This window comes from Aquarana catesbeiana, linkage group LG09 (genome assembly GCF_042186555.1).
Source record: "Aquarana catesbeiana isolate 2022-GZ linkage group LG09, ASM4218655v1, whole genome shotgun sequence".
NCBI lineage: Eukaryota > Metazoa > Chordata > Amphibia > Anura > Ranidae > Aquarana > Aquarana catesbeiana.
Window position 1 is genome coordinate 313,524,643 of NC_133332.1, and position 24,936 is coordinate 313,549,578.

Genomic DNA, 24,936 nt, shown 5'->3' on the forward strand with positions numbered 1-24,936 from the left:
AGAGAAGAGCTGTCCCTTGTAAACACAGAAGCCGGACTTCAATGTTTACAAGTAATAAAGGTGAGCGGGGAGCAGAGGGCCTGAGCCAGAGGTGGTGGAACTGAGTTTCACCAAGTTCCAGCTGAAAAAAAGCCCTGTCCGAAATGAAACAAATTTTTTCCTTTATGCACATGTCTAGCCTGGGTAAAGGAAAAGAGCTATGACTAAGACCAGTTTGGCTGAAATGCTTCTCCAGTAGAGCAGTATTTTAGCTTTGGATAGTCAATAAACCTATGTTTCATTTTGGAACTTTACTATGAGGTTGACGTCTTATGGTGGATATTGTTTTGGAGTCAAGCCAGCAGAAACTTGAGTTGTGCACCGGTGCCTTGTAGTCTGCATGATTGGGGTGTATAGACTGCGTGTTTTTCTTTGATTGCTTGTCTAAAGGAAAAGAGTACCCGTGTGTTCTTAGCCACTCCTTTTACTGAGGTGTGGCTTCCGTCTGGCCACTCTACCATACAGGCCTGATTGGTGGAGTGCTGCAGAGATGGTTGTTCTTCTGGAAGGTTCTCCTTGCTCCACAGAGAAACACTGGAGCTCTGTCAGAGTGATCATCGGGTTCTTGAGGAACCTCACTGACTAAGGCCCTTCTCCCCCGATCGCTCAGTTTGGCTAGGAGGCCCACTCTAAGAAAAATCCTGGTTGTTCCAAACGTCTTCCTTTTAGGGATGATGGAGGCCACTGTGCTCATTGGGACCTTCAATGCTGCAGACATTTTTCTGTACCCTTCCCCAGATCTGTGCCTGCATTCAATCCTGTCTCGGAGGTCCACAGACAATTCCTTGGACTTCATGCTTGCTCTGTGGTCTGATATGCGCTGTTAACTGTAGGTCCTTATATAGACAGGTGTGTGCCTTTCCAGATCATGTGCAATCAACTGAAGTTACCACAGGTGGACTCCAATCAAGTTGTAGAAACATCTCAAAGAGGATCAGTGGAAACAGGAGGCACCTGAGCTCAATTTTGAGTGTCATGGCAAAGACTGTGAATACTTATGTACATTAAGTTTACAAAGATTTCGAAAAAACTTCTTTTACGTTGTCATTATGGGAAATTGTGGAATTTTGAGGAAAATAATGAATTTAATACATTCTGGAATAAGGCTGTACCATAACAAAATGTGGAAAAAGTGAAGTGCTGTGAATACTTTACACTGTATTTTAATGGTATATTTAGAGACCAAGAGGGTGCAAATAAGTGACAAACTTCATTAGGGTTTGCATACACTTTAACATTCAAATCCAAGTATTTTTTTCCACTTTTAATGTCACGTAATATCTTTAACAAACAAGATTATTGTTACACACAAGCGCTGTCTTGGATCAAGCAGCCTCCTTTATCCTTGCCGTGGAGATTCAAAGCTACCACATTCAGTCCAGTGCAGGAGCCATCCATGACGCCATCATCTCTCCAGAGTGCTGTATAAATGCCCACTGCAAGAAAAATGATGTTCAGGAAGAGTTCTAGTATTGCACAAATGTGACAGATATATCGTAGTTAATGGTTAAAAACCTTATGATCCCGCCACGTACTTTGCTTACTGTACAACTGTAACTTATATTTCGAGACTGATCTGATCGTTGTCGGTGAGATGATACACAACAACACAGAGTCGTAAATCATTGTGGCGTCTTGGAAACCATGATTGCTTTTGGTGCTACAAATAGAGAAAACAATATTACCATTGATTCCTGGTGGCCTACCTATTAATAATATCCAGAGAACCCTTCCCTAAAATATGACCTCAGTACTGACCTATCTAGCACCATCATCATAATTTTCTCTCTTTGTTGAGATCATTTTTAAAGAAAAATATACACTATGTATGGATAACTGACCATCGCACCATCTATGTGGCCAAAAGAATCGGACACCCCTCCAAAAGTTTGAGTTTTGGTGCTTACAGTGCAGGGCATGGTTAATACCAAGGCATGCAAAGACATTGTAGGCAATTGTACTCTTCCAACCTTGTGGTAACGGTTTGGTGGAGACCCTTTTCTGTTCCACCATGATCCAGTGTACAAAGCCAGCTCCATAAAGACATGGTTTGACCAGTTTGGTGTGGTGGACCTTGAGTTGCCCGCAGACAGCCCTAACCCCCAAACTGAACGCATTTGGGTTAAATTAGAATGCCAGTTGTGAGCCAGGTCTTCTCCAACATTAGTACCAACATCAGTACACAACGTACTCCTCAATCCTACAATCTGTACACAGCGTGCCCCTCAACGCTGCACTCTGCACACAGCGCACTCCTCAACCCTGCACTCTGTATGTAGCACACCACTCAACTCTGCAGGCTGTACACAGCATACTCCTCAACCTTGCACTCTGTACACAGCACACTTCACAACCCTGCACTCTGTACACAGCGCACTCCTCAACCCTGCACTCTGTATGTAGCACACTACTCGACTCTGCAGTCTGTACACAGCATACTCCTCAACCTTGCACTCTGTGCACAGCACACTTCACAACCCTGCACTTTGTACACAGCACACTCCTCAACCCTGCACTCTGTATGTAGCACACACCTCAACTCTGCAGTCTGTACACAGCATACTCCTCAACCCTGTACTCTATACACAGCATACTCCTCAGCCTTGCACCCTGTAAACAGCACACTTATCAACCCTGCACTTTATACACAGCACATTCCTCAACCCTGCACTCTGTACAGAGCGCACTCCTCAACCCTGCACGTTGTACACAGCACACTCCTCAACCCTGCACTCTGTACATAGCACACTCCTCAACCCGGCACTCTGTATGTAGTACACTACTCAACTCTGCAGTCTGTACACTGCATACTCCTCAACCCTGCACACTGTACACAGCGCAATCCTCAACCCTTTACTCTGTATGTAGCATATTCCTCAACTCTGCAGTCTGTACACAGCATAATCCTCAACCCTGCGCTCTGTACACAGCACACTTCTCAACCCTGCACTTTGTACACAGCACACTCCTCAACCCTGCACTCTGTACATAGCACACTCCTCAACCCGGCACTCTGTATGTAGTACACTACTCAACTCTGCAGTCTGTACACTGCATACTCCTCAACCCTGCACACTGTACACAGTGCAATCCTCAACCCTTTACTCTGTATGTAGCACACTCAACTCTGTACACAGCAACTCCTCATCCCTGCACTCTGTACAGAGTGCACTCCTCAGCCCTGCACTCTGTAAACAGCACACTTCTCAACCAAGCACTTTGTATACAGCACATTCCTCAATCCTGTACTCTGTACACAGCGCAATCCTCAACCCTTCACCCTGTATGTAGCACACTCCTCAACTCTGTACACAGTAGCTCCTCATCCCTACACACTGTACACAGCACACTCCTCAACCCTGCACTCTTTACACAGTGCACTCCTCAATCCTGCACTCTGTATATAACACACTCCTCAACCCTGCAGTCTGTACAGAGCATATTCCTCAACTCTGCACTCTGTACACAGCACACTTCACAACCCTGCACTTTGTACACAGCACACTCTTCAACCCTGCACTCTGTACATAGCGCACTCCTCAACCCTGCACTCTGTACACAGCGCACTCCTCAACCCTGCACTCTGTATGTAGCACACTACTCAACTCTGCAGTCTGTACACTGCATATTCCTCAACCCTGCACACTGTACACAGCGCACTACTCAACCCCACTCTCTGTATGTAGCACACAGTGCACTCCTGAACTCCTTGTATGTAAAAATACCCACTTCCATTTTTTCACACCCACCATTTGATGCAGCAGGCCCCTGCCCCCACACCACCTCCCCCAACCCTCAAAAGATGAGTTCCTGCACCTTTTCACTGCAAAAGAAAAAGCCTTGGGTATGTCCCTGTTCTTTTTTTTTGTCATTCATGGTGTACAGATGTCTTCACTGAATTGTATCAAGAAACATTTTCAAAATCTGAAGGCATTACACAATAATATGGGTATTACATCACTAAGAGCCAAATATAGAGTCTTTTGTAATCCATATATGCACGTGCTGTGCCAGATTCCAGTTTGCCCTTTTTCTTTACAACATTCTTGGATTTTCTGAATGCTAATTTTATTAAAAGGACACATTTTGCTTCAAGCTAACAGTGTAATAATCTGACTTCAGTAAATAAATCCCATGAAGCGCGATTAAATAAGAGACCGTTACTGTATTGTAAAGGTTGCGGGGAAAAGAGGGATCATCTGCGCAGCATCACACAGTCTTCCTACAGTCAAAAACTGAAAATAATGTTATAAGATCGGTGTAAGAATCCTACAGATACAGGCTCAAAGCACCATTTTCAATGTAGGTTTCCAACATGTTGGAGGATCTTTTTTTATGTGCATTCATACAAATTCCAGTCATTAGTCCCACTGTTTCGGGTTTCTCTATTGCAAAAAAAGAAAATCCCAATGATACCACCTGTAGTGACTACGTAGTCCAGAACATTTTTATAACAAATATCATTTACACTGCAATCCACCACCATCCAAATAACGGGCCCTACACCTAAGACGTTCGACTCCAGCCAAGGTTTATTGCAATGGCATCACACTACTGACTCCAACTCAAAGTTGCTCATGGCTTCAAGAGTCAGCAGTGTGCTGTCAATGCAAAAAAACCTTGGCTTGGTTGAAGTTGAACATCTTTGGATGGTGGATTGCAGTGGATAAACGGTGGACTCTAGGGCTCTGGCAGATGGCTGATTGCAGGAAATCGGCAATCCACCATCCAGCCCACCATTTACACTGCAGTTCACCATACAAAAAAAAAAACAGGCCACACACTGAAGATGTGAAACTCCAGCCAAGGTTCATGGCAATGGCATCACACCACTGACTCCCACTCAAAGCAACGCATGGCTTCAGTGGGAGTCAGCAGTGTTTTGTCTATGCAATGAACCTTGGTTGAAATTTTAACGTCTTTGGATGGTAGATTGCAGTGGAGAAAGAGCAGGCTTCAGGGCTCTGGCAGATAGCTGATTGCAGGAAATCGGCAGTCCACAATCCAGTCCACCATTTTCACTGCAGGCCACTGTCCAAAACATGGGCTTCACTCTAAAGATGTTCAACTCCAGCCAAGGTTTATTTCAATGACATCACACCCCTGACTCCCACCCAAAGCAACTATTGGCTTCGGGTGGGAGCCAGCGGTGTGTTGTCTCTGCAATAAACCTTGGTTGAAATTGAATGTCTTTGGATGGTGGATTGCAGTGGAGAAAGAGCAGACTTCAGAGCTCTGGCAGAAAGCTGATTACAGGAAATCGGCAGGCCACCATCCATTCCACCATTTCCACTGCAGTCCACCATCCACAAAATGGGTTGCACACTAAAGATGTTTAGAGAAGGTTTATTGTAATGACATCAGTGGCTTTGGAGCCAAAGGTGTGCTATCTATGCAATAAATCTTGGTTGAAGTTGAACGTCTTTGGATGGTGGATTGCAGTGGAGGAACAGTGGACTCCAGGACTCTGGCAGTCGGCTGATTGCAGGGAATCCGCCATTTCCACTGCAGTCCACCATCCAAAAAAAGTGTTCAACTTTATTCAAGGTTTATTGCCATGACATCACACTTCTGACTCCCACCCAATTCAACACATGGCTTTGGATGGGAGTCAGCAGTGTGCTGTAAACCTTGCAGTATGCAGTAAACCTGAAACCTGAAGTTGAACGTCTTTGGTGGATTTCATTGGAGTACCAGCGGACTTCGGGGCTTTTGCTGTTGGCCGATTGCAGGAAATCGAGGACGATACAGGCTGGCCTGTGAGTGGTGAAAAGGGGTTGGGTTCCTCTAAAAATAATTTCCAGTTATCCATTCTCTAATGGAGCAATAAGAACTCAACAGAAGTTCTAATTTTTACCTTTTGATCCAATGTATGGCAGACATTCTCAAAAATGGGAACTGGTACCCTCATCCCTCGCAAAACCATATCTCCAAAAGCCAATACAAAATATGGAACTTTAAGTGTAGTAGAGAAGCATCAGTAGAGATATCTAAAAAATCTTAAAACATATATATATTATTTTTTTTATATTTGAGACATAATACTAGTTTGAATATTAACCACCTATTTATTGCTGTTAGTCTGTCTGAACCGAGGACTTACATGACTCCACTTTTGTAATGATGCATATTTATACATAGACTGTGACCTTGTCTTTGGAAAGTACAGAATCGGCTGGTGACCTGGTCTTCTGGTGATATGGGTCAGTTGGAATAGGTTTGATGTTAACATTTGACAGTAATCCCTTTGATATGAATGTTTGAGTAATGATAATGATAACCTTCCCTGAAGGTCAATGAACAGAATCTCTTAAAAGGGCTAAATTTATTTGTTTAATTCTCAATAGCGGTGACACTGTGATAAATGAATTGGCGCGGAGAAGGTCATGGATTCACACTAATGTTTATGTTGCAGGGCTTACTTAGATCTCAATGAACTAAAACAACGGCTCAATGTGACTGGGTCAACGCAGCTCAACATATTTTTTGCAAATTCTTCAGAAGAGGAGCTGGCCGGGGTGGCCACATGGCCTTGGGACAAAGAGGTTCTTACATATCTAGGTAGGTTGTGCTTAACTACTATGGACTGTTTGCATACTTTGTCTACTATTTTAAAGCTAAACGTAGGTCTAGGGAGCATACAGAAGTAGAGTCACCTACCCAATCCTGTACTCCTAGTCTGGTCCCTGCAACATCTTCTCCTCCATGCCTCAGTAGTCTAATGGTCTAAGGTCTTCTCCTCATCAAGACAGATTCAGGGTCCATAGGCAGTGACCCATTCTTCCCACTGACACCAACAATGGGGCACAATTCCTCCCACTGACACCAATGATGGGGCACTATTCCTCCAACTGATACCAATGATTGAGCACTATTCCTCCCACTGATACCAATGATGGGACACTATTCCTCCCAGTGACACCAATGATGGAGCACTATTCCTACCACTGATACCAATGATGGGGCACTGTTCCTCCCACTGTTACCAATGATGGGGGACTATTCCATCCTGTCAATACCGATGATGGGGTACTATTTCTCCCACCGATACCAATGATGGAGAACTACTTCTCCCGTCAATACCAATGATCGGGTACTATTCTTCCCACCAATACCAGTGATGGGACACCATTCCTTCCACTGATACCAATGATGGGACACTATTCCTTCCACTGATACCAATGATGGAGCACTATTCCTCTTACTGATACCAATGATAGGGCACTATTCCTCCCACTGACACCAATGACGGGGCACTATTCTTCTCACTGACACCAATGACGGGGTACTATTCCTCTCCCTACTGACCACAGGCACTATGTAGTTTTCTTACTCCCATTTACCACCAAGCCTAGGACAATGTTTACTCCACTGACATCAAGGCATTTTTTTACTCGCACTGGCCATGGTCCAGCCCCCCTAAAGTCTGAAGACCCCTGTCCTAGACTAAATGAGCATTTAAACACTGAAGTATGGTTGCATCCCCATACAAGGGAGGATTTTCAGGAAGCCCAGAGTTGGAATTTAAAGGATGTGCACACTTTAAAACAAAGTACACTTATCCTTTTTGCCTCCCTTTCCTGACATAAACAAGCCCACCCATCCCGACAGGAACATCCTTTGTGTGCAGTAGCTCCCTATATGATTCTTTGGGCCCATGTCCCTTGGCCAAAGATCCTTGGGAGGCATAGAAGTCTAACTAAGCCTACTGCACAGGTAGTGCCTGCACCCTGAAGATATTGGCATACCTCTGAACCATCCCAGATTCGCCGGGACCGTCTCAGGATTTCAAGTAAATCCCAGTGACCTGTGAATCTGGGCTGAATCCCGCAGTGGAGCCCAGTGCCAGAATAAGTTCTGGCACTTGACTCCACTAGTCTACCTGGCAGGTGCGCGCAATACGGCAGCTGTCAAGGCTGAAACTCGCTCAGTGCCCAGCCAGCACTGCCCCACCTCCCCCCGCCCATTCACCTGCTCTTCAGCCCGCTGTACAGCCTACAGAATGGGAGAGGAGGTAGGCTAGGTCTGCTCTACCCCCTAACCATTTCCACCTGTGCCCACCCACAACTCCTGGCCTGCAGCCAATGCTGTGCTTGTGAAGGTGTTGTGTGGGTGGGAATTTTGAAGCACTGCTTGTGATGCCACTGCCTGAGCCTCTGGGTGAGTGAACAACTGATCTGACCCCTCTCTCGCTTCCTTCCATCTAATCCTGCCTTCCACATACTAAAGGGATCCTTCCTGCTTTCCATGTGCCATAGTGCTCTTGCCTTCCATGTTTTATAGTGATCCTTCCTTCCTGCCTTCCATGTACCATAGTGATCCTTCCTGTCTTCCTTGTGCCATAGTGATCATTCCTGCCTTCCATGTACCATAGCGATCCTTCCTGCCTTCCATATACCCTAGTGATCCTTCCTGCCTTCCATGTGTCATAGCGATCCTTCCTGGCTTCCATGTGCCATAGTGATCCCTCCTTCCTGCCTTCCATGTGCCATAGTGATCCTTTCTGCATTCCATTAAACATAGTGATCTTTCCTCCCTTCCATGTACCAGAATGATCCATATGTGTGTCATAGGGATCCTTCCTGTCTTCCATGTGCCATAGTGATCCTGCCTTCCTACCTTCGATGTGCCATGGTGATCCTTCCTGCCTTCCATGTGTCATAGTGATCATTCCTGCCTTCCATGTACCATAGTGATCTTTCCTGTCTTCCGTGTGCCATAGTGATCCTTCCTGTCTTCCATATATCCTAGTGATCCTTCCTGCCTTCCATGTGTCATAGCGATCCTTCCTGGCTTCCATGTGCCATAGTGATCATTCCTGCCTTCCATGTACCATAGTGATCCTTCCTGCCTTCCATATACCCTAGTGATCCTTCCTGCCTTCCATGTGTCATAGCGATCCTTTCTGGCTTCCATGTGCCATAGTGATCCCTCCTTCCTGCCTTCCATGTGCCATAGTGATTCTTTCTGCCTTCTATTTTACATAGTGATCTTTCCTCCCTTCCATGTACCATAATAATCCATATGTGTCATAGGGATCCTTCCTGTCTTCCATGTGCCATAGTGATCCTGCCTTCCTACCTTTGATGTACCATAGTGATCCTTCCTGCCTTCCGTGTGTCATAGTGATCCTTCCTGCCTTCCATGCGCCATAGTGATCCTTCCTTCCTGCCTTCCATTTACCATAGTGATCTTTCCTGCCTTCCATGTGTCATAGTGATCCTTCCTGCTTTCCATGTACCATAGGGATCCCTCCCTCCTTCCTTCCATGTACCGTAGTGATCCTTCCTGCCTTCCATGTACCCTTCCCCTCCAACTATTATGTTTGGCCACACCCACTTAGTGTGCCACAGGTCACTATTTACCTGAAATGTCCCTTATTCTCAAGTTCAAAGGTTGGTAGGTATGGATATTGGGGTTCAATAAGGGTAGAGGGGTAGGGTGGACAAAAAGAAAAAGTGCATTTTATTTTAAAGTTGTCTTTTATACAATTCAAAAATAAATGTGCCTTTTATGATAAAAAAAAAAAAAAAATGAAGCGAACTATTTAGACCCTCATAGCTACCTGATCATTTTCAGTAACCTGCAGCCCCTAACAACGATATCCAACCCTTCCCTAGGCCATGGCTGTCCGGTTAGAAGAAAGTCCCATTGGGGCAGGCTAGATGGACAGACAATCAGATGGGCTTTCTTGAAAGAGACTGGGGTGCTGGGACCACGCCCATCGAGAGGGGGGAAACGCCGGCACGATATAAATATCTGAAATAAATAAATGAATATTGGGGGTGCCTTTTGTAGTTGATTTTTTTTTATAAACAGATGGCCTATGCCTGAAGACATGCAGATTATCTTGCTTACAGGAAATATGAGGTTTCCAGCAGAGCTTTCGAAGGAATGTAGGGGAATTGGAAACAAAAAGTTGTATTTGCAAACTTGCTTGATTTGCATGAAAAAAAAAAAAAAAAGAGTAAAGGTGTGTTAAAGGGTAAGTTCACCTTTTAACAAAAAATAATAAATGCACATTTTTTAGCAGGTAAAAAAAAAAAAAAAAAGCGCATTAATTTTTTTGGAGTTTCTGGAGCCTCTAAAGCATTGCACCAGCGATCAGCAGATATGCTGGCGCCATGCAGGTCTCCTGCAGACTGTCAGACGGGCAAGCAGATACAATCTGACAAGAAGAGAGAATGAACTACCACAGCGCTCCACAGCACCAAGGTAGTTCGTTGAAAACTACAAGCTGACAGCCACAAAGGCTGCCGGACCTTGTAGTTTTCCATTCACAGAACACTCTTAATGAGTGACGTGGCCGGGCGGGCGCAGTCATCTTGGAACAGGAAGGGACCATCCCCAAACTGTTCCCACAAAGTTGGGAGCATGAAATTGTCCAAAATGTCTGGGTATGCTGATGCCTTAAGAGTTCCCTTCACTGGAACTAAGGGGCCAAGCCCAACCCCTGAAGAACAACCCCACACCACAATCCCCCCTCCACCAAATGATTTGGACCAGTGCACAAAGCAAGGTCCATAAAGACATGGACCAGCGAGTTTGGGGTGGAGGAACATGACTGGCCTGCACCTCAACCCGTTAGAACATCTATGGGATGGGATTAGACCGGATACTGCAAGCCAGGCCTTTTCGTCCAACATTAGTGCCTGACGTCACAAATGCGCTCCTGGAAAATAGGTCAAACATTCCCATAGACACCCTCCTAAACCTTGTGGACAGCCCTCCCAGAAGAGTTGAGGCTGTTATAGCTGCAAAGGGTGGGCCAACTCAATATTGAACCCTACGGACTAAGACTGGGATGCCATTAAAATTCATGTGCGTGTAAAAGCAGGCTTCCCAATACTTTTGACAACATAGTGTATATATACAAGTGATCTTCAGTAGATAGTAGATATAGATAATAGAGTTTAAAAAAGTGCGTAAACTTTTTGTAGAACCCTGATATAAGAGTTGGCGCCTTGGGTCTTGTTGAGGGAAGCACTTATTTGAGTTTATCTTGACTTTTTTAATACAGCATTGAATGACAAAGCCATTGCAGTGAGCAGCAGGTCTTACCACAATGTACAGATCTACATTCTTGCATTTTACGACAGACCTACCTTTGGGTTTGCCCTCCTCCAGTTCTGAAAGTTCCACAATCTTCTTCCGCAAGGTCTTTAAGAAATTACCACCATCCAATGTACGCAAGAAAGGTTTAGCATATCCTAACCGGCATCCCTCTTCCTCTTTTCCAGGTGGCATTGTCATGAACCCCTCTTTTTTTGGAGTTCCTGGCCATACTCATACCATGATCCATGAAATTGGGCACAGCCTGGGACTATACCATGTCTTCCGCGGCATCTCGGAAATTTTATCCTGCAGCGATCCGTGCATGGAGACGGACCCTTCCTACGAAACCGGGGATCTGTGCCACGATACCAACCCATCGCCTAAGCATAAGAGTTGCGGAGATCCCAACCCCGGACCCGGGAATGAAACTTGTGGCTTTCGAACTTTTTTCAACACCCCGTATAATAACTACATGAGCTATGCAGGTAAGATATTTGCTCACAGCAAAAAAACAAAAAATAAGATGACAATATACACCGCTCAAAAAAATTAAAGGAACACTTTAAAAACAGATCTCAATGGGGAAAAATCTCATGCTGGATATCTATACTGATATGGATTGGGTAATGTATGTAGGAGCTATAATGGTATGGACTCGGTAATGTGTTAGGATCTATACTGGTATGGACTGGGTAATGTGTTAGGATCTATACTGGTATGGACTGGGTAATGTGTTAGGATCTATACTGGTATGGACTGGGTAATGTGTTAGGATCTATACTGGTATGGACGGGGTAATGTGTTAGGAATGAAAAGATGCCACATTGTTTGATGGAAATTAAAATTATCACCCTACAGAGGGCTGAATTCAAGGACACCCCAAAAATCAAAGTAAAAACATTATGCAGCAGGCTAGTCCATTTTTTCTGAAATTTCCTTGCAGCAACTCAAAATGGTCCTCAATAGTTTGTACGGCCCCCATGTGCTTGTATGCATGCCTGACAACGTTGGGGGATGCTCCTAATGAGACAATGGATGGTGTCCTGGGGTATCTCCTCCCAGATCTGGACCAGGGCATCACTGAGCTCCTCAACAGACTGAGGTGCAACCTGGCGGTGTCGGATGGACCGAAACATAATGTCCCAAAGGTGTTCTATTGGATTTATGGGCAGGCAAGCATGGGGACCATTTAATGGTATCAATTCCTTCATCCTCCAGGAACTGGATGCATGCTCCCGCCACATGAGGCCGGGCATTGTCGTGCACCAGGAGGAATCCAGGACCCACTGCACCAGCATAGGGTCTGACAATGGGTCCAAGGATTTCATCCCGATACCTAATGGCAGGGTGCCATTGTCTTGCCTGTAGAGGTCTGTGTGTCCCACCATGAATATGCCCCCCCCCAGACCATCACTGACCCACCACCAAACCGATCATGCTGAACGATAGGCAGCATAATGTTCTCCACGGCTTCTCCAGACTCTTCGTCTGTCACATGTGCTCAAGGTGAACGTGCTCTCATCTGTGAAAAGCACAGAGCGCCAGTGGCGGACCTGCCAATTCTGGTGTTTTATGGCAAATGCCAATCGAGCTCCATGGTGCTGGGCAGTGAGCACAGGGCCCACTAGAGGATGTCAGCCACCCTAATTAAGTCTGTTTCTGATTGTTTGGTCAGAGACATTAACATCAGTGGCCTGCTGGAGGTCATTTTGTAGGGCTCTGGCAGTGCTCATCCTGTTCCTCCTTGCACAAAGGAGCAGATACCGGTCCAGCAGATGGGTTAAAGACCTTCTACGGCCCAGTCCAGCTCTCCTAGAATAACTGCCTGTCTCCTGGAATCTTCTCCATGCTCTTGAGACTGTGCTGGGAGACACAGCAAACCTTCTGGCAATGGAACGTATTGATGTGCCATCCTGGAGGAGTGTCACGAGGGCCACGTACCTGAGGTGAGACCGAAGTAGTGGGGAGGCTTCCCTTGCACCTCGGGTCCTTGAAGCCTCTGGAGATGGAGAGAGAGACTTGGTGGACACGGAGCGGCACGGGTGCCAGGGGTGCAGAGCACCATGCAAGCCATAGTCCAAGATCCGAGCCGAGGTCAAGTCCAGTTTGGCAATGAAGTATAAAAGGCTTAATCAGAAGAAGAATGGTCGAGATCCAAGCCGGGGTTGGTTCCAATCTGGCAGCTGAGTACAAAAGGGGCAAAGAAGTAGAATGGTCAAGGTACAAATTCGAGGTCAATGGCAAGCAGCAATCAAGAGTAGTCAAATAGGTTTCCAGGTCACAACAAGTTCAGACAGATCACACACTAGCACAGGAACAAGGGGAGACTGAAGATAACCCAGCAGTTTGGCAGTGTCTGGGCTGGGCTTTTATAGGGAAGTTTGAGGTCACTTCCTGTGCGCCTCCTGGGCATTTTCCCGCCTTTATCCTTTAGGTTGAGGTCACTTCCTGTGCGCCTCCTGGGCATTTTCCCGCCTTTTTCCATCAGGTTAAGGTCACTTCCTGTGTGCCTCCTGGGAATTTTCCTGCCTTTTTCAATCAGGTCTTCTGTGCAGGTGTGGGTTGGTGCACTGAGGCGTCTTTGGCCCATGCTCAGTTGGCACGGATTTCCTCTTGCGGCAACACGCCATTGGTGCATGCCTAGTAAACCCTGGACTCTTGCAAGGAGTTGGACTGCCTGTGCAACCTCTACAGGGTCCAGTTATCGCTGCGTGCTATCAGTAGTGACACTGGCCCTAGCCAATTGCAAAACTAGTGAAAAACAGTCAGAAAAGATGAATAGGGGGAAAAAATGTCACCTGCAAAACCATTCCTGTTTTGGAGGTCATCTCATTGTTGCCCATCTAATGCACCTGTTGTTAATTTCATTTCAAAGCAGCTGAAACTGATGAACAAACCCCTCTGCTACTTACCTGACCAGATCCATATCCCAGGAGTTTCATTGACCTGGTGCTAGACTCTAATTCAGCCATTCTCAACCAGGGTTCCTCCAGAGGTTGCTAGGGGTTCCTTGAGCTGTGGCTGATGAACCACCTTTTTGATGGTGCCTACAGAGTTCAAGGTTCAGCAATCACTTAGCAAAGCCAGCAGCATGACACCAGATATCTTTTTAGCTGTCTTTAAGGGTGACAATCTGAGCACCACTTTAAGGGGGTCATTCCTCCTAACGGCCACCAGTATCTGGGGCATTGTTCCTATTGACCCCTGATAAATTGGTTTTAGTAAGGGTTCCTGGAGACCTGAAAATAATTTTTGGGATTCCTCTAGGTTTAAAAGGCTGAGAAAGCCTGCTCTGATTAAAAAAAAGTCTTTCTTTCATTTTTTTTGAGCAGCGTACATTTTAGCAGTAGAAGCAACGCCAATTCCGGCTCTTTTTGTACACATTTTTGGAGTTGTGTTAAAGTGTATGTCAACCCTTAAAGCTGAAATCCTGGCAGATCTAAAAAAAAACCTAAGAATTAAAGTAGCTTTGTATTTTTTTAAATGCAAGCAGTGTAATTACCAGATATGAGCCTACAAGTGTGTGTGTGTGGGGGGGGGGGGGCGCACAGTCTACAACTGCGGGACATGCTTTGTTCCAGGGATAGACCCAGATTTAAGGAGGCTGTCCCCAAACAAAATGGGTTCCAGTCATTAGTCTGGGACAAATCTGGGACTGTCCCTGAAAACGGGCTGTCTGGTCACCCTACCCAACAAGGACCTTCATGGCAGGATCACCAGGTATTTTTTTCTTTTTTAATACAATTGGCAGATTAAAAAGAATGAAAGTTACTTCTGATATTACATCAACATTTTAAAGATTTTAGTGATTGGGTTTAGATACTTTAAGTGAATTTTGTATCAAAGCGCGGCTTTTTCTCAGCAAATCGAGCTTTTTTGCTACTTTATGCAGGTTATAAAAAATCTTTTAAGTGCTGCAGTCCTTGGCAAGTATGTATGGCTTTTTACAAGACATTCCTATAATGGCCATCAATTATTAAGGGAAATTCCTGATCGTAGCCTTAAATCTGATGACAAAAATGTTTAACATCAATGGCCAAACTCGCTATCTGGGTTAATGAACTTGCGCATTTTCCTGCTGGGTCTGGTACAGCCAAGCTATTTTGCTTTGTAGACTGAGACTTTCTAGCCAATAAAATGAATGTTTAATGTTGAGTTGTTCTGAAAATGCTTAGCATGGTATAGCGGGGTGAGGACAATGCATATCACTTGAATGTCCCAAGGCTAGGGTAAAGCTGAACTAAAGAAGTATTCATACCCCTTGACATTTTCCACAGTTTGTCATGTTACAACCAAAAACGTAAATGTATTTCATTGGGATTTTATGTGATAGACCAACACAAAGTGGCACATAATTGTGAAGTGGAAGGAAAATGATAAATGGTTTTCAACATTTTCTACAAACATGTGAAAAGTGTGGGGGGGGGGCATTTGTATTCAGCCCCCTTCACTCTGATACCCCTAACTAAAATCTAGTGGAACCAATTGCCTTCAGAAGTCACCTAATTAGTGAATAGAGTCTACCTGTGTGAAATGTAATCTCAGTATAAATACAGCTGTTCTGTGAAGCCCTCAGAGGTTTGTTGGAGAACCTTAGTGAACAAACAGCACCATGAAGGCCAAGGAACACACCAGACAGGTCAGGGATAAAGTTGTGGAGAAGTATAAAGCAGGGTTAGGTTATAAAAAATATCCCAAGCTTTGAACATCTCACGGAGCTCTGTTCAATCCATCATCGGAAAATGGGAAGAGTATGGGACAACTGCAAACCTACCAAGACATGGCCGTCCACCTAAACTGACCGGCCGGGCAAGGAGAGCATTCATCAGAGAAGCAGCCAAGAGGTCCATGGTAACTCTGGAGGAGCTGCAGAGATCCACAGCTCAGGTGGGAGAATCTTTCCACAGGACAACTATTAGTCGTGTTCTCCACAAATCTGCCCTTTATGGAAGAGTGACAAGAAGAAAGATATTGGTGAAAGAAAGTCATAAGAAGTCCTGTTTGTAGTTTGTGAGAAGCCATGTGGAGGACACAGCAAACATGTGGAAGAAGGTGATCTGGTCAGATGAGATCAAAATTCAACTTTTTGGCCTAAAAGCAAAACGCTATGTGTGGTGGAAAACTAACACTGCACATCACCCTGAACACACCATCCCCACTGTGAAACATGGTGGTGGCAGCATCATGTTGTGGCAATGCTTTTCTTCAGCAGGGACGGGGAAGCTGGTCAGAGTTGATGGGAAGATGGATGGAGCCAAATACAGGGCAATATTAGAAGAAACTCTTTTAGAGTCTGCAAAAGACTTGAGACTGGGGCGGAGGTTCATCTTCCAGCAGGACAACGACCCGAAACATCCAGCCAGAGCTACAATGGAATGGTTTAGATCAAAGCATATTCATGTGTTAGAATGGCCCAGTCACAGTGCAGACCTAAATCCAATTGAGAATCTGTGGCAAGACTTGAAAATTGCTGTTCACAGACGCTCTCCATCCAATCTGACAGAGCTTGAGATATTTTACAAAGAAGAATGGGCAAAAATTTCCCTCTCTAGATGTGCAAAGCTTGTAGAGACATCCCCAAAAAAATACCTATGTCAAGGTTTCTAGGTCAGGGTTAGTGTTTGGGTCAAGTAAGAGTCAAAGGTCAGGGTCAAATGTCAGGGTCGGTATATTTTGGGCAGGAAAATAAAAAAAATATATAAAAAAAAAATAAACAAAAAAATACCAAGATCAAGGTTTCTAGGTCAGTGTCAGGGTTGGTGTTTGGGTCAAGTAAGAGTCAAAGGTCAAGGTCATGGTCAAATGTCAGGGTCAGTATATTTTGGGCAGGAAAATAAAAAAATAAACAAGGACTAAACAAAAAAATACCTAGATCGGGGTTTCTAGGTCAGTGTCAGGGTTGGTGTTTTGGTCAAGTAAGGATAAAAAGGTCAGGGTCAGTATATTTTGGGCAGGATTTAAAAATCACCTTTTTTTAAAAAATAATATCATTGTCCGTGTGTTTTAGGTAGAGCAAAAAAAAAGAAAAAAAAAAAGCAAAACGCACACTATTGTTTCTGGGCTGTACTACAGGTACAAACAACAAATAACATACACAGATGTGGTATCGCTGCGATTGTCGGGAGCAGGAGAATTTAGTTGGTGGTGGGTTATGGTAGTAACAAGAAATATACAGCTAAACTTAAAGAAATTATTTTTTTTTTTTTTACTATTTTTGGGTCAGTTTTCCTTTGATAATAATGAACAAAAAATAAAAAATCAGGAGATATCCATTACAATTCACCACCAAATGAAAGCCCAATTTGTCGTGAAAAAAAAAAAAAAAAAACGCGGTATAATCCACCTGGATGCACAAAGTAGTAGTGACGATTTTTACGGTTTTTCTAACACATGTCAAAGTTGCAAAATTGTGCTTAGGCATTAATATTTGTTTTACCCTAACGCCGCGTACACACGATCGGGATTTTGGTTCGGAAAAAGATATGATGGCTTTTCCGATGGGATTCCGCTCAAGCTTGCCTTGCGTACACACGGGTCACACAAAAGTTCGCTGAACTATTTCGACCGTCAAGAACGCAGTGACGTACAACACTATGACGAGCCGAGAAAATGAAGTTCAGTGCTTCCGAGCATGCGTCGAATTGTTTTCCGAGCACGCATAGAGGAATTTTGCGCATTTTCGGATAGGAACTTTTTCCGACCGAAAAATTGAGAACCCGCTCTCAATCTTTTGCTGGCTGGAATTTGGTCAGCAAAAGTCCGATGGAGCGTACATTTCCGACCAAAAAGCTCTCATCGGACTTTTGCTGGCCGAATTTTTCTGATCGTGTGTACGCGGCGTTAGGCACGCATTTGCTTGCATTTGAAAAAAAAAAAAAATGTATTTACTGATGCAGAGCCGGAAAGGTTAGACCAGATCGAGCGATATATTTGTTACCGTAAGACTCCCCGCTTATATCATCCAGCAGGCTGTCCATAGTCGCCTTCCTCTCATGCGTCGCTAGATATATCGTTTTTATCGCACCTCTCTGTCCTCTGTGACTGCAATTTCGACGACTTCCTGTGGGGGGTCCCCTGGGAGCACTTACTCGGGTGCTGGTTAATCCCGTTCGGAAGCTGTTGCAGGTTTTGTCACGCGATTTGTATCTTCATCCGCACCTCCCCTGAAGAAGCAATCAGCGAAACACGTCGGGCTAATCTGCAATGTATTTACTCTACATGAACCTGCTTTCTGTGATCACCACACCATTATTATTATTGTGAATATATACTTTTTTGTGCGTTTTTAACCTTGAATTTGTTAAAATAAAATTATATATATATATATATAGATATATCTATATCTATATCTATATCTATATGTATATATAGATATAGATATAGATAAAGATATATCTATATCTATATCTATATCTATATAGATATAGATATAGATATATATCTATATATATATCTTTTTAAACAATTATTTCTTTTGGATTCTTTTGGCACTGCAAAAAATCCCTGTAATTCCTCTATCTTGATTCATGTATTTACTGATATATTAATAAATAAAAAATGTCATCATTTTGGGTCTTTTATATCTGCCCGGGACTTCAACCTTAAGTGCTCAATAAAAATATAAAAAAAACCACATGTCAAAGTTACAAAATTGGGCTTAGGCATTAATATTTGTTTTACCCTTAGGCACGCATTTGCTTGCATTTGAAAAAATATAAATAAATTTACTGATGTAATAATAAATACAAAATGTCATCATTTTGGGGACTTTTTATATCTGCCCGGACTTCATCCTTAAGTGCTCAAAAAAAAAAAAAAAAACACGTCAAAGTTAAAAAATTGTGCTTAGGCATTAATATTTGTTTTACCCTTAGGCACGCATTTGCTTGCATTTGAAAAAAAATATGTATATATTTACTGATGTATTAATAAATACAAAATGTCATCATTTTGGGGACTTTTATATCTGTCCGGGACTTCAACCTTAAGCGCTCAATAAAAAAAAAAAAAAAAACAAAAAAAAAAAACACATGTCAAAGTTAAAAAAATTGTGCTTAGGCATTAAATATAATGAACAAAAAATAAAAAATCAGGAGATATCCATTACAATTTACCACCAAATGAAAGCCCAATTTGTCCTGAAAAAAAAAAAAAAACGCGGTATAATCCACCTGGATGCACAAAGTAGTAGTGAGGATTTTTACGGTTTTTCTAACACATGTCAAAGTTAAAAAATTGTGCTTAGGCATTAATATTTGTTTTACCCTTAGGCACGCATTTGCTTGCATTTGAAAAAAATATATAAATTTAGTGATGTATTAATAAATACAAAATGTCATCATTTTGGGGACTTTTTTATATCTGCCCGGACTTCAACTTTAAGTGCTCAATAAAAAAAAAAAAAAACAGTAATAAAAAAAAAAAAAAAAATTAAAAGAAATTAAAAAAAAAAAAAACTATGCAAAGTGGGAAGTAACAAAATGCTACATTGACTCGGAGATCAGATGGTGAGATTTATGTTCTGTGGAAGCCTTTGTGAATTATCACAAACCTTGATATGACCTCTAATTTTCACGGGTTGGGCCCTGTTCCTTAACAGGAGGGAGTAAGATGTTTCATTTTTCTTTCCCTGTAAGAAAAAAAATGATGACTGAACAAACTCATTCACAGATCATTAACTCGAAATATACTTCAAAATATGCAGGCTATTTTTTTTTTTTTTTTACATTAAGGTTGCTCAAGGTAGACTGTCCCGTAACAATGCATATATCCTTCTCATGGTTTTCCTTTCAGATGATGACTGCACTGATTCCTTCACTCCCAATCAAGTTGCCAGAATGCACTGCTATCTAGACCTAGTATACCAAGGCTGGCAGCCCTCCTCCAAACCTCCACCGGTAGCAATTGCTCCACAGATTATTGAGCACACCTATACCTCAGTCACCCTGGAGTGGTTTCCACCAATTGATGGATACATCTTTGAAAGGTGAACGTTGATGAGAAGCTATTGCATGCATTTCTTCATTAATCCAGTCTTTCCCAAGAGAATCCTTTTCTTGCTAACGTTCCTTGGCGAAACCCTGGTGCGAGTTTTTGAATTTATTTTATCTACCCAAGCTTCAATGGTTCTGTTCAGCCGCATCCCTTTCCTATTCTGTTAAAGTCAGTCTACCTGGAGGAGGAAACAGTAGGGTTCTGAATTTTTTTTTTTTTTCGAACACAATTCCTGTCCTACAACGACAACGCTGCGCCTCCACGCATGCAGTACAGTGAGTGGGTGTTGTAGCCCTTTGCAGGAAAGTGGGTTTCTAGTAAAATCACCAGAGAAAATAAAGAAAAAAAAAGCCTAAAAAAAAAGAAAACTTATGCAGCCGCCACATCTAAGGACAGGTAAGCTGCAATATATTACATTTTTATTCTTGGGTTTACATGTACGTTATACATACATACACATTATTATTAATTATACATTATATTGCCAAATGTACTGGGATGCCTGCCTTTACACTCACATGAACTTTAATGGCATCCCAGTCTTCGTCCGTAGGGTTCAATGTTGAGTTGGCCCACCCTTTGCAGCTCTAACAGCTTCAACTCTTCTGGGAAGGCCGTCCACAAGGCTTAGGAGTGTGTCTATGGGGATGTTTTATTGTGTGTCTTATTTTGTGTCTATGGGGATGTTTAACCATTCTTCCAGAAGAGCATTTGTGAATTCAGGTACTGATGTTGAACAAGAAGGTCTGGCTCACAGTCCCCACTCTAAATCATCCCAAAGGTGTTCTATCGGGTTGAGGTCCGTCAAGTTCCTTCACCCCAAACTCGCTCATCCATGTCTTGCATGACTTTCTTTGTGCACTGGTCCAAATCATTTGGTGGAGGGGGGATTATGGTGTGGGGATGTTTTTCAGGGGTTGGGCTTGGCTCCTTAGTTCCAGTGAAGGGAACTCTTAAGGCGTCAGCATACCAAGACATTTTGGAAAATTTCATGCTCCCAACTTTGTGGGAACAGTTTGGGGATGGCCCCTTCCTGTTCCAGCATGACTGCGCACAAGGGCACAAAGCAAGGTCCATAAAGACGTGGATGAGCGAGTTTGGGGTGGAGAAACTTGACTGGCCTGCACAGAGTCCTGGCCTCAACCTAATAGGACACCTTTGGTATGGAGCAGTGACTGCGAGCCAGACCTTCTCATCCACCGATAATGTCTGATCTCACAAATGCGCTTCTGGAAGAATGGTCAAACATTTCCATAGACACACTCCTAAACCTTGTGGACAGCCTTCCCAGAAGAGTCGAAGCTGTTATATCTGCAAAGGGTGGGCCAACTCAATATTGAACCTCCGGACTTAAGACTGGGATGCCATTAAAGTTTATGTGTGTGTAAAGGCAGGCGCCCCAATACTTTTGACATTTTACAGTATATTAAAAACACAATATGGGCAACTTTTGTAGTCATTGTTACCTTATAAATTATATAAGTAATGCTCCTGTTTAGCCTTGATTTATTAAAAAGAAATGTTTTATGTACATAATTAATGGAATAATAAAAGAGGTGTTATTTCTTCTTTTGTTAGAGATTTGGGATCAGCCTGTCATTTGTGTGATGAGAAAAGGATCTTGGTCCAGTATGCTTCCAATGCATCTTCCCCAGTGCCATGTAACCCCTCTGGGCATTGGAGTCCAAGGGAAGCTGAAGGTAAGAATAGTGTATATCAGACTATTAATGGGCAATAATATGATGATTGCCCCTCTCCTTGCATCTATAACAGCCTTCTCTTTTACGGGAAGGCTGTCCACAAGATATTGCAATGTATCTATGAGAATTTGTGCCCATTTAACCAAAAGAGCATTTGTGAGGTCGATGTTGGATGAGAAAAACTGGCTTACAATCTGTGTTACAATTCATTCCAAAAGCGTCCAGTAGGGTTAAGATCAGGTACTGTTCTTGGATGAGAAAACCTGGCTCACATCGATATTCCTTTTCATCTCAAAGGTTGTCCAGTAGGGTTGAGGTCAGGTATTGGTGTTGGATGAAAACACCTGGCTCACAATCAGTGTTCCAATTCATACCAAAAGCGTCCAGTAGCATTGAGGTCAGCTACTGATGTTGTATGAGAGGACCTGGATCACAAACGATGTTCCTTTTTCAACTCATAGGTTTTCGGTAGGGTTGAGGTCAGGTGTTGATGTTGGATGAGAGGATCTGGCTTACAATTGGTGTTCCAATTCATACCAAAAGTGTCCAGTAGGGTTAAGGTCAGGTTTTGATATTGGATGAGAAGACCTGGCTCACAGTCGATGTTGCTTTTCATCCCCAAAGTGTCCTGTAGGGTTGAGGTCAGGTACTGTCCTTGGATAAGAAGACCTGGCTCACACCGATATTCCTTTTCATCTTAAAGGTGCCCAGTAGGGTTGAGGTCAGGTATTGGTGTTTTATGAAAAGACCTTGCTCATAATCAGCGTTCCAATTCATCTCAAAAGTGTCCAGTAAGGTTAAGGTCAGGTACTGATGTTGGATAAGAAGACCTGGCGCACACAATCTGTGTTACAATTCATCCCAAAGGTTTTCAGTAGGGTGGAGGTCAGGTACTGTTGTTGGATAAGAAGACCTGGCTCACAATGTCCCAATTCATCCCAAAAGTGTCCAGTAGGGTTGAGGTCAGGTACTGATGCTGGATGAAAATACCTGGCTCACAATCGGTGTTCCAGTTCTTCCCAAAGGTGTTCTGTAGGGTTGAGGTCAGGTACTGGTTTTAGACAAGCAGACCTGGCTCACAACTGATGTACCAATTTATCCCAAAAGTGTCCAGTAGGGTTGAGGTCAGGTACTGATGTTGGATGAGAATATCTGACTCACAATTGGTGTTTTAATTCATCCTAAAGGGGGTTCAGTAGGGGTGAGGTCAGGTACTGATATTGAATGAAAAGACCTGGCTATCATTCACTGTTCCAATTCATCCCAAAGGTGTTTAGTGGTGTTGAGAGCAGTTACTGTTGTTGGATGAGAAGATCTGGATCACAATCTATGATCCACTTCATCTCAAAGGTATTCAGCAGGGTTGAGGCCGGGTACTAATGTTGGTTGAGAAGAACTGACTTGCAGCTGGTGTTCAAATTCACCCTAAACTTCTTCAGTAGGATTGAAGTTGGGCTCTCTGAAGGCAACTCAAGTTCCTCCAAACCAAACTGGTTAAACCATGTCTTTATGGAGCTGGCTTTGTACACAGGGGCACCGCCATGCTGAAACAGAAAAGGATCTTCTCCAAACTGTTACCACGAGGTTGGAACAGCCAAATTCTCTACAATGTCTTTGTAGGCCATGCATTAACAGGACCCTTCAATGAAGACAACTAAACCATGAAGAGTCCCACACACGTAAAGTTTAGTTCCAGATTTTATTGATGATTGGTAAAATAATAAGGCTTACTCTTTTTTGGGGCTCCTAGTTGACATACATGAGAAACTCAGCATTAACACAAGGACTTAAACCTAACCTCCCAACCAGTTGGACAACATATGTTGGGATACATCACTAAGAGCCCCAAAGAAAGGTGAGCCTAAAATCCCCCAAAACACATTCACACGTTGGCTCTATATGTTATACCAGCCATCAGTAAACTGAGCTTTGCATGTGTGTGACCCTTCATTCGTGGAGCCTCTCATCTCAAGTTCAAACAAGGCACCAGTCTGAGCAAGCAGCACCTTTGCCCGTACCCCTATGAGTTTAGCATGCCAGGATGCCCAAAAAGTCCTACCTAACCTCTTATCAAAGAGCCCAAAAGCCAGATCACAGAGGATTTTTTCCTTCAGATTTACCAAAACCATATAATATGAGGTCAAACTTTAAGAGTTTCAATTTGTGTGCAGTCAGGCAGGCCCTTGCACTACATGGTTTTGGTAAATCTAAAGGAAATCAGACAACAAAAGTTGTATAGTGTGTATGGGGTCTTTTTTTAGGAATGCTCTTCGAACAGTGTTACCGGGGTTTAAATAATTCAGAGGTATGTTCCTCTGGGTTTTGTCTGCAGCACCCTTTGCTGATGAAATATGATTTATGTTACCCTTAAACATGAGAAAAATCGCCTCTAGGCTGACCTAAGTTTGAATGGATTGTATGTGTAACAATATCTGACCACTTTTGGGGCGAGGGGTTATTTCTTCTATTTTGGATAAAACTTGCTGCAGGGGGTTTAAGCAGAACTCCAGGAAATTACTTGGTTTCTCAGCTCATTTAGGTCTTGGGGGGGGGGGGGGGGTGCGGAAGAAGTAGGCTTACTTACCTGATCCTCCACTCTTCTGTTCTGCTGGACTGGTTCCTGCAGTGTCTTCTCCTGCATACTCCACCAGTCCGAGGTCCTCTGACATCATCAAGACCCGAGACAAGGTTTATGGAGTTGTATTGAATGTAAGGATGCTGAGGGACAGTCCACAGCTGGAGCATGGGAGAGAGCCATCCGCCAGGGGAGTGGAGGTCTGGATAGGTAAAAGGGCTTTCACTTTCCCCTATATTAAATAACCCTTGGGCTGCGGGCTCAACTCCGCTACAAGGGAGACTTCTCAGGTTGCTTTCAGGTTGGGCTTGGGCTTTCAGGTTGCCTTCCTTCAGCTCTCCTCAGCATACATTACCAAGCATGCTCATGCAATGTTGGAAACCACTTGCCGACCACAATATGTAAATATACTTTGCGACTTTGAAGTGGTTTACCCGGGTTATGAGCTATCAGCCATAACCCTGGTATTTTTTTTCAGCCTGCAATTCTGTTTCTTATAAAAGCATTTCGAGTGGCTGCTTAGCCGCTGGATCGCTTTTAAAAGCAGTGGGAGGGGTCGTCCACCCCCCGCCC

At 43.6% G+C, this 24,936-nt stretch overlaps 1 protein-coding gene across 1 annotated transcript in view; it reads left to right on the forward strand.

The window, feature by feature from the left end:
• The window catches only part of PAPPA (pappalysin 1), a 320,719-nt gene that overhangs the window by 120,124 nt on the left and 175,659 nt on the right, over positions 1-24,936 (forward strand). The window contains exons 3-6 of the mRNA XM_073600688.1: positions 6,455-6,600; positions 11,280-11,579; positions 19,888-20,080; positions 21,667-21,788. Of these exons, the coding sequence (XP_073456789.1) occupies positions 6,455-6,600; positions 11,280-11,579; positions 19,888-20,080; positions 21,667-21,788 (761 nt within the window). The remainder of the gene's footprint in view (positions 1-6,454; positions 6,601-11,279; positions 11,580-19,887; positions 20,081-21,666; positions 21,789-24,936) is intronic.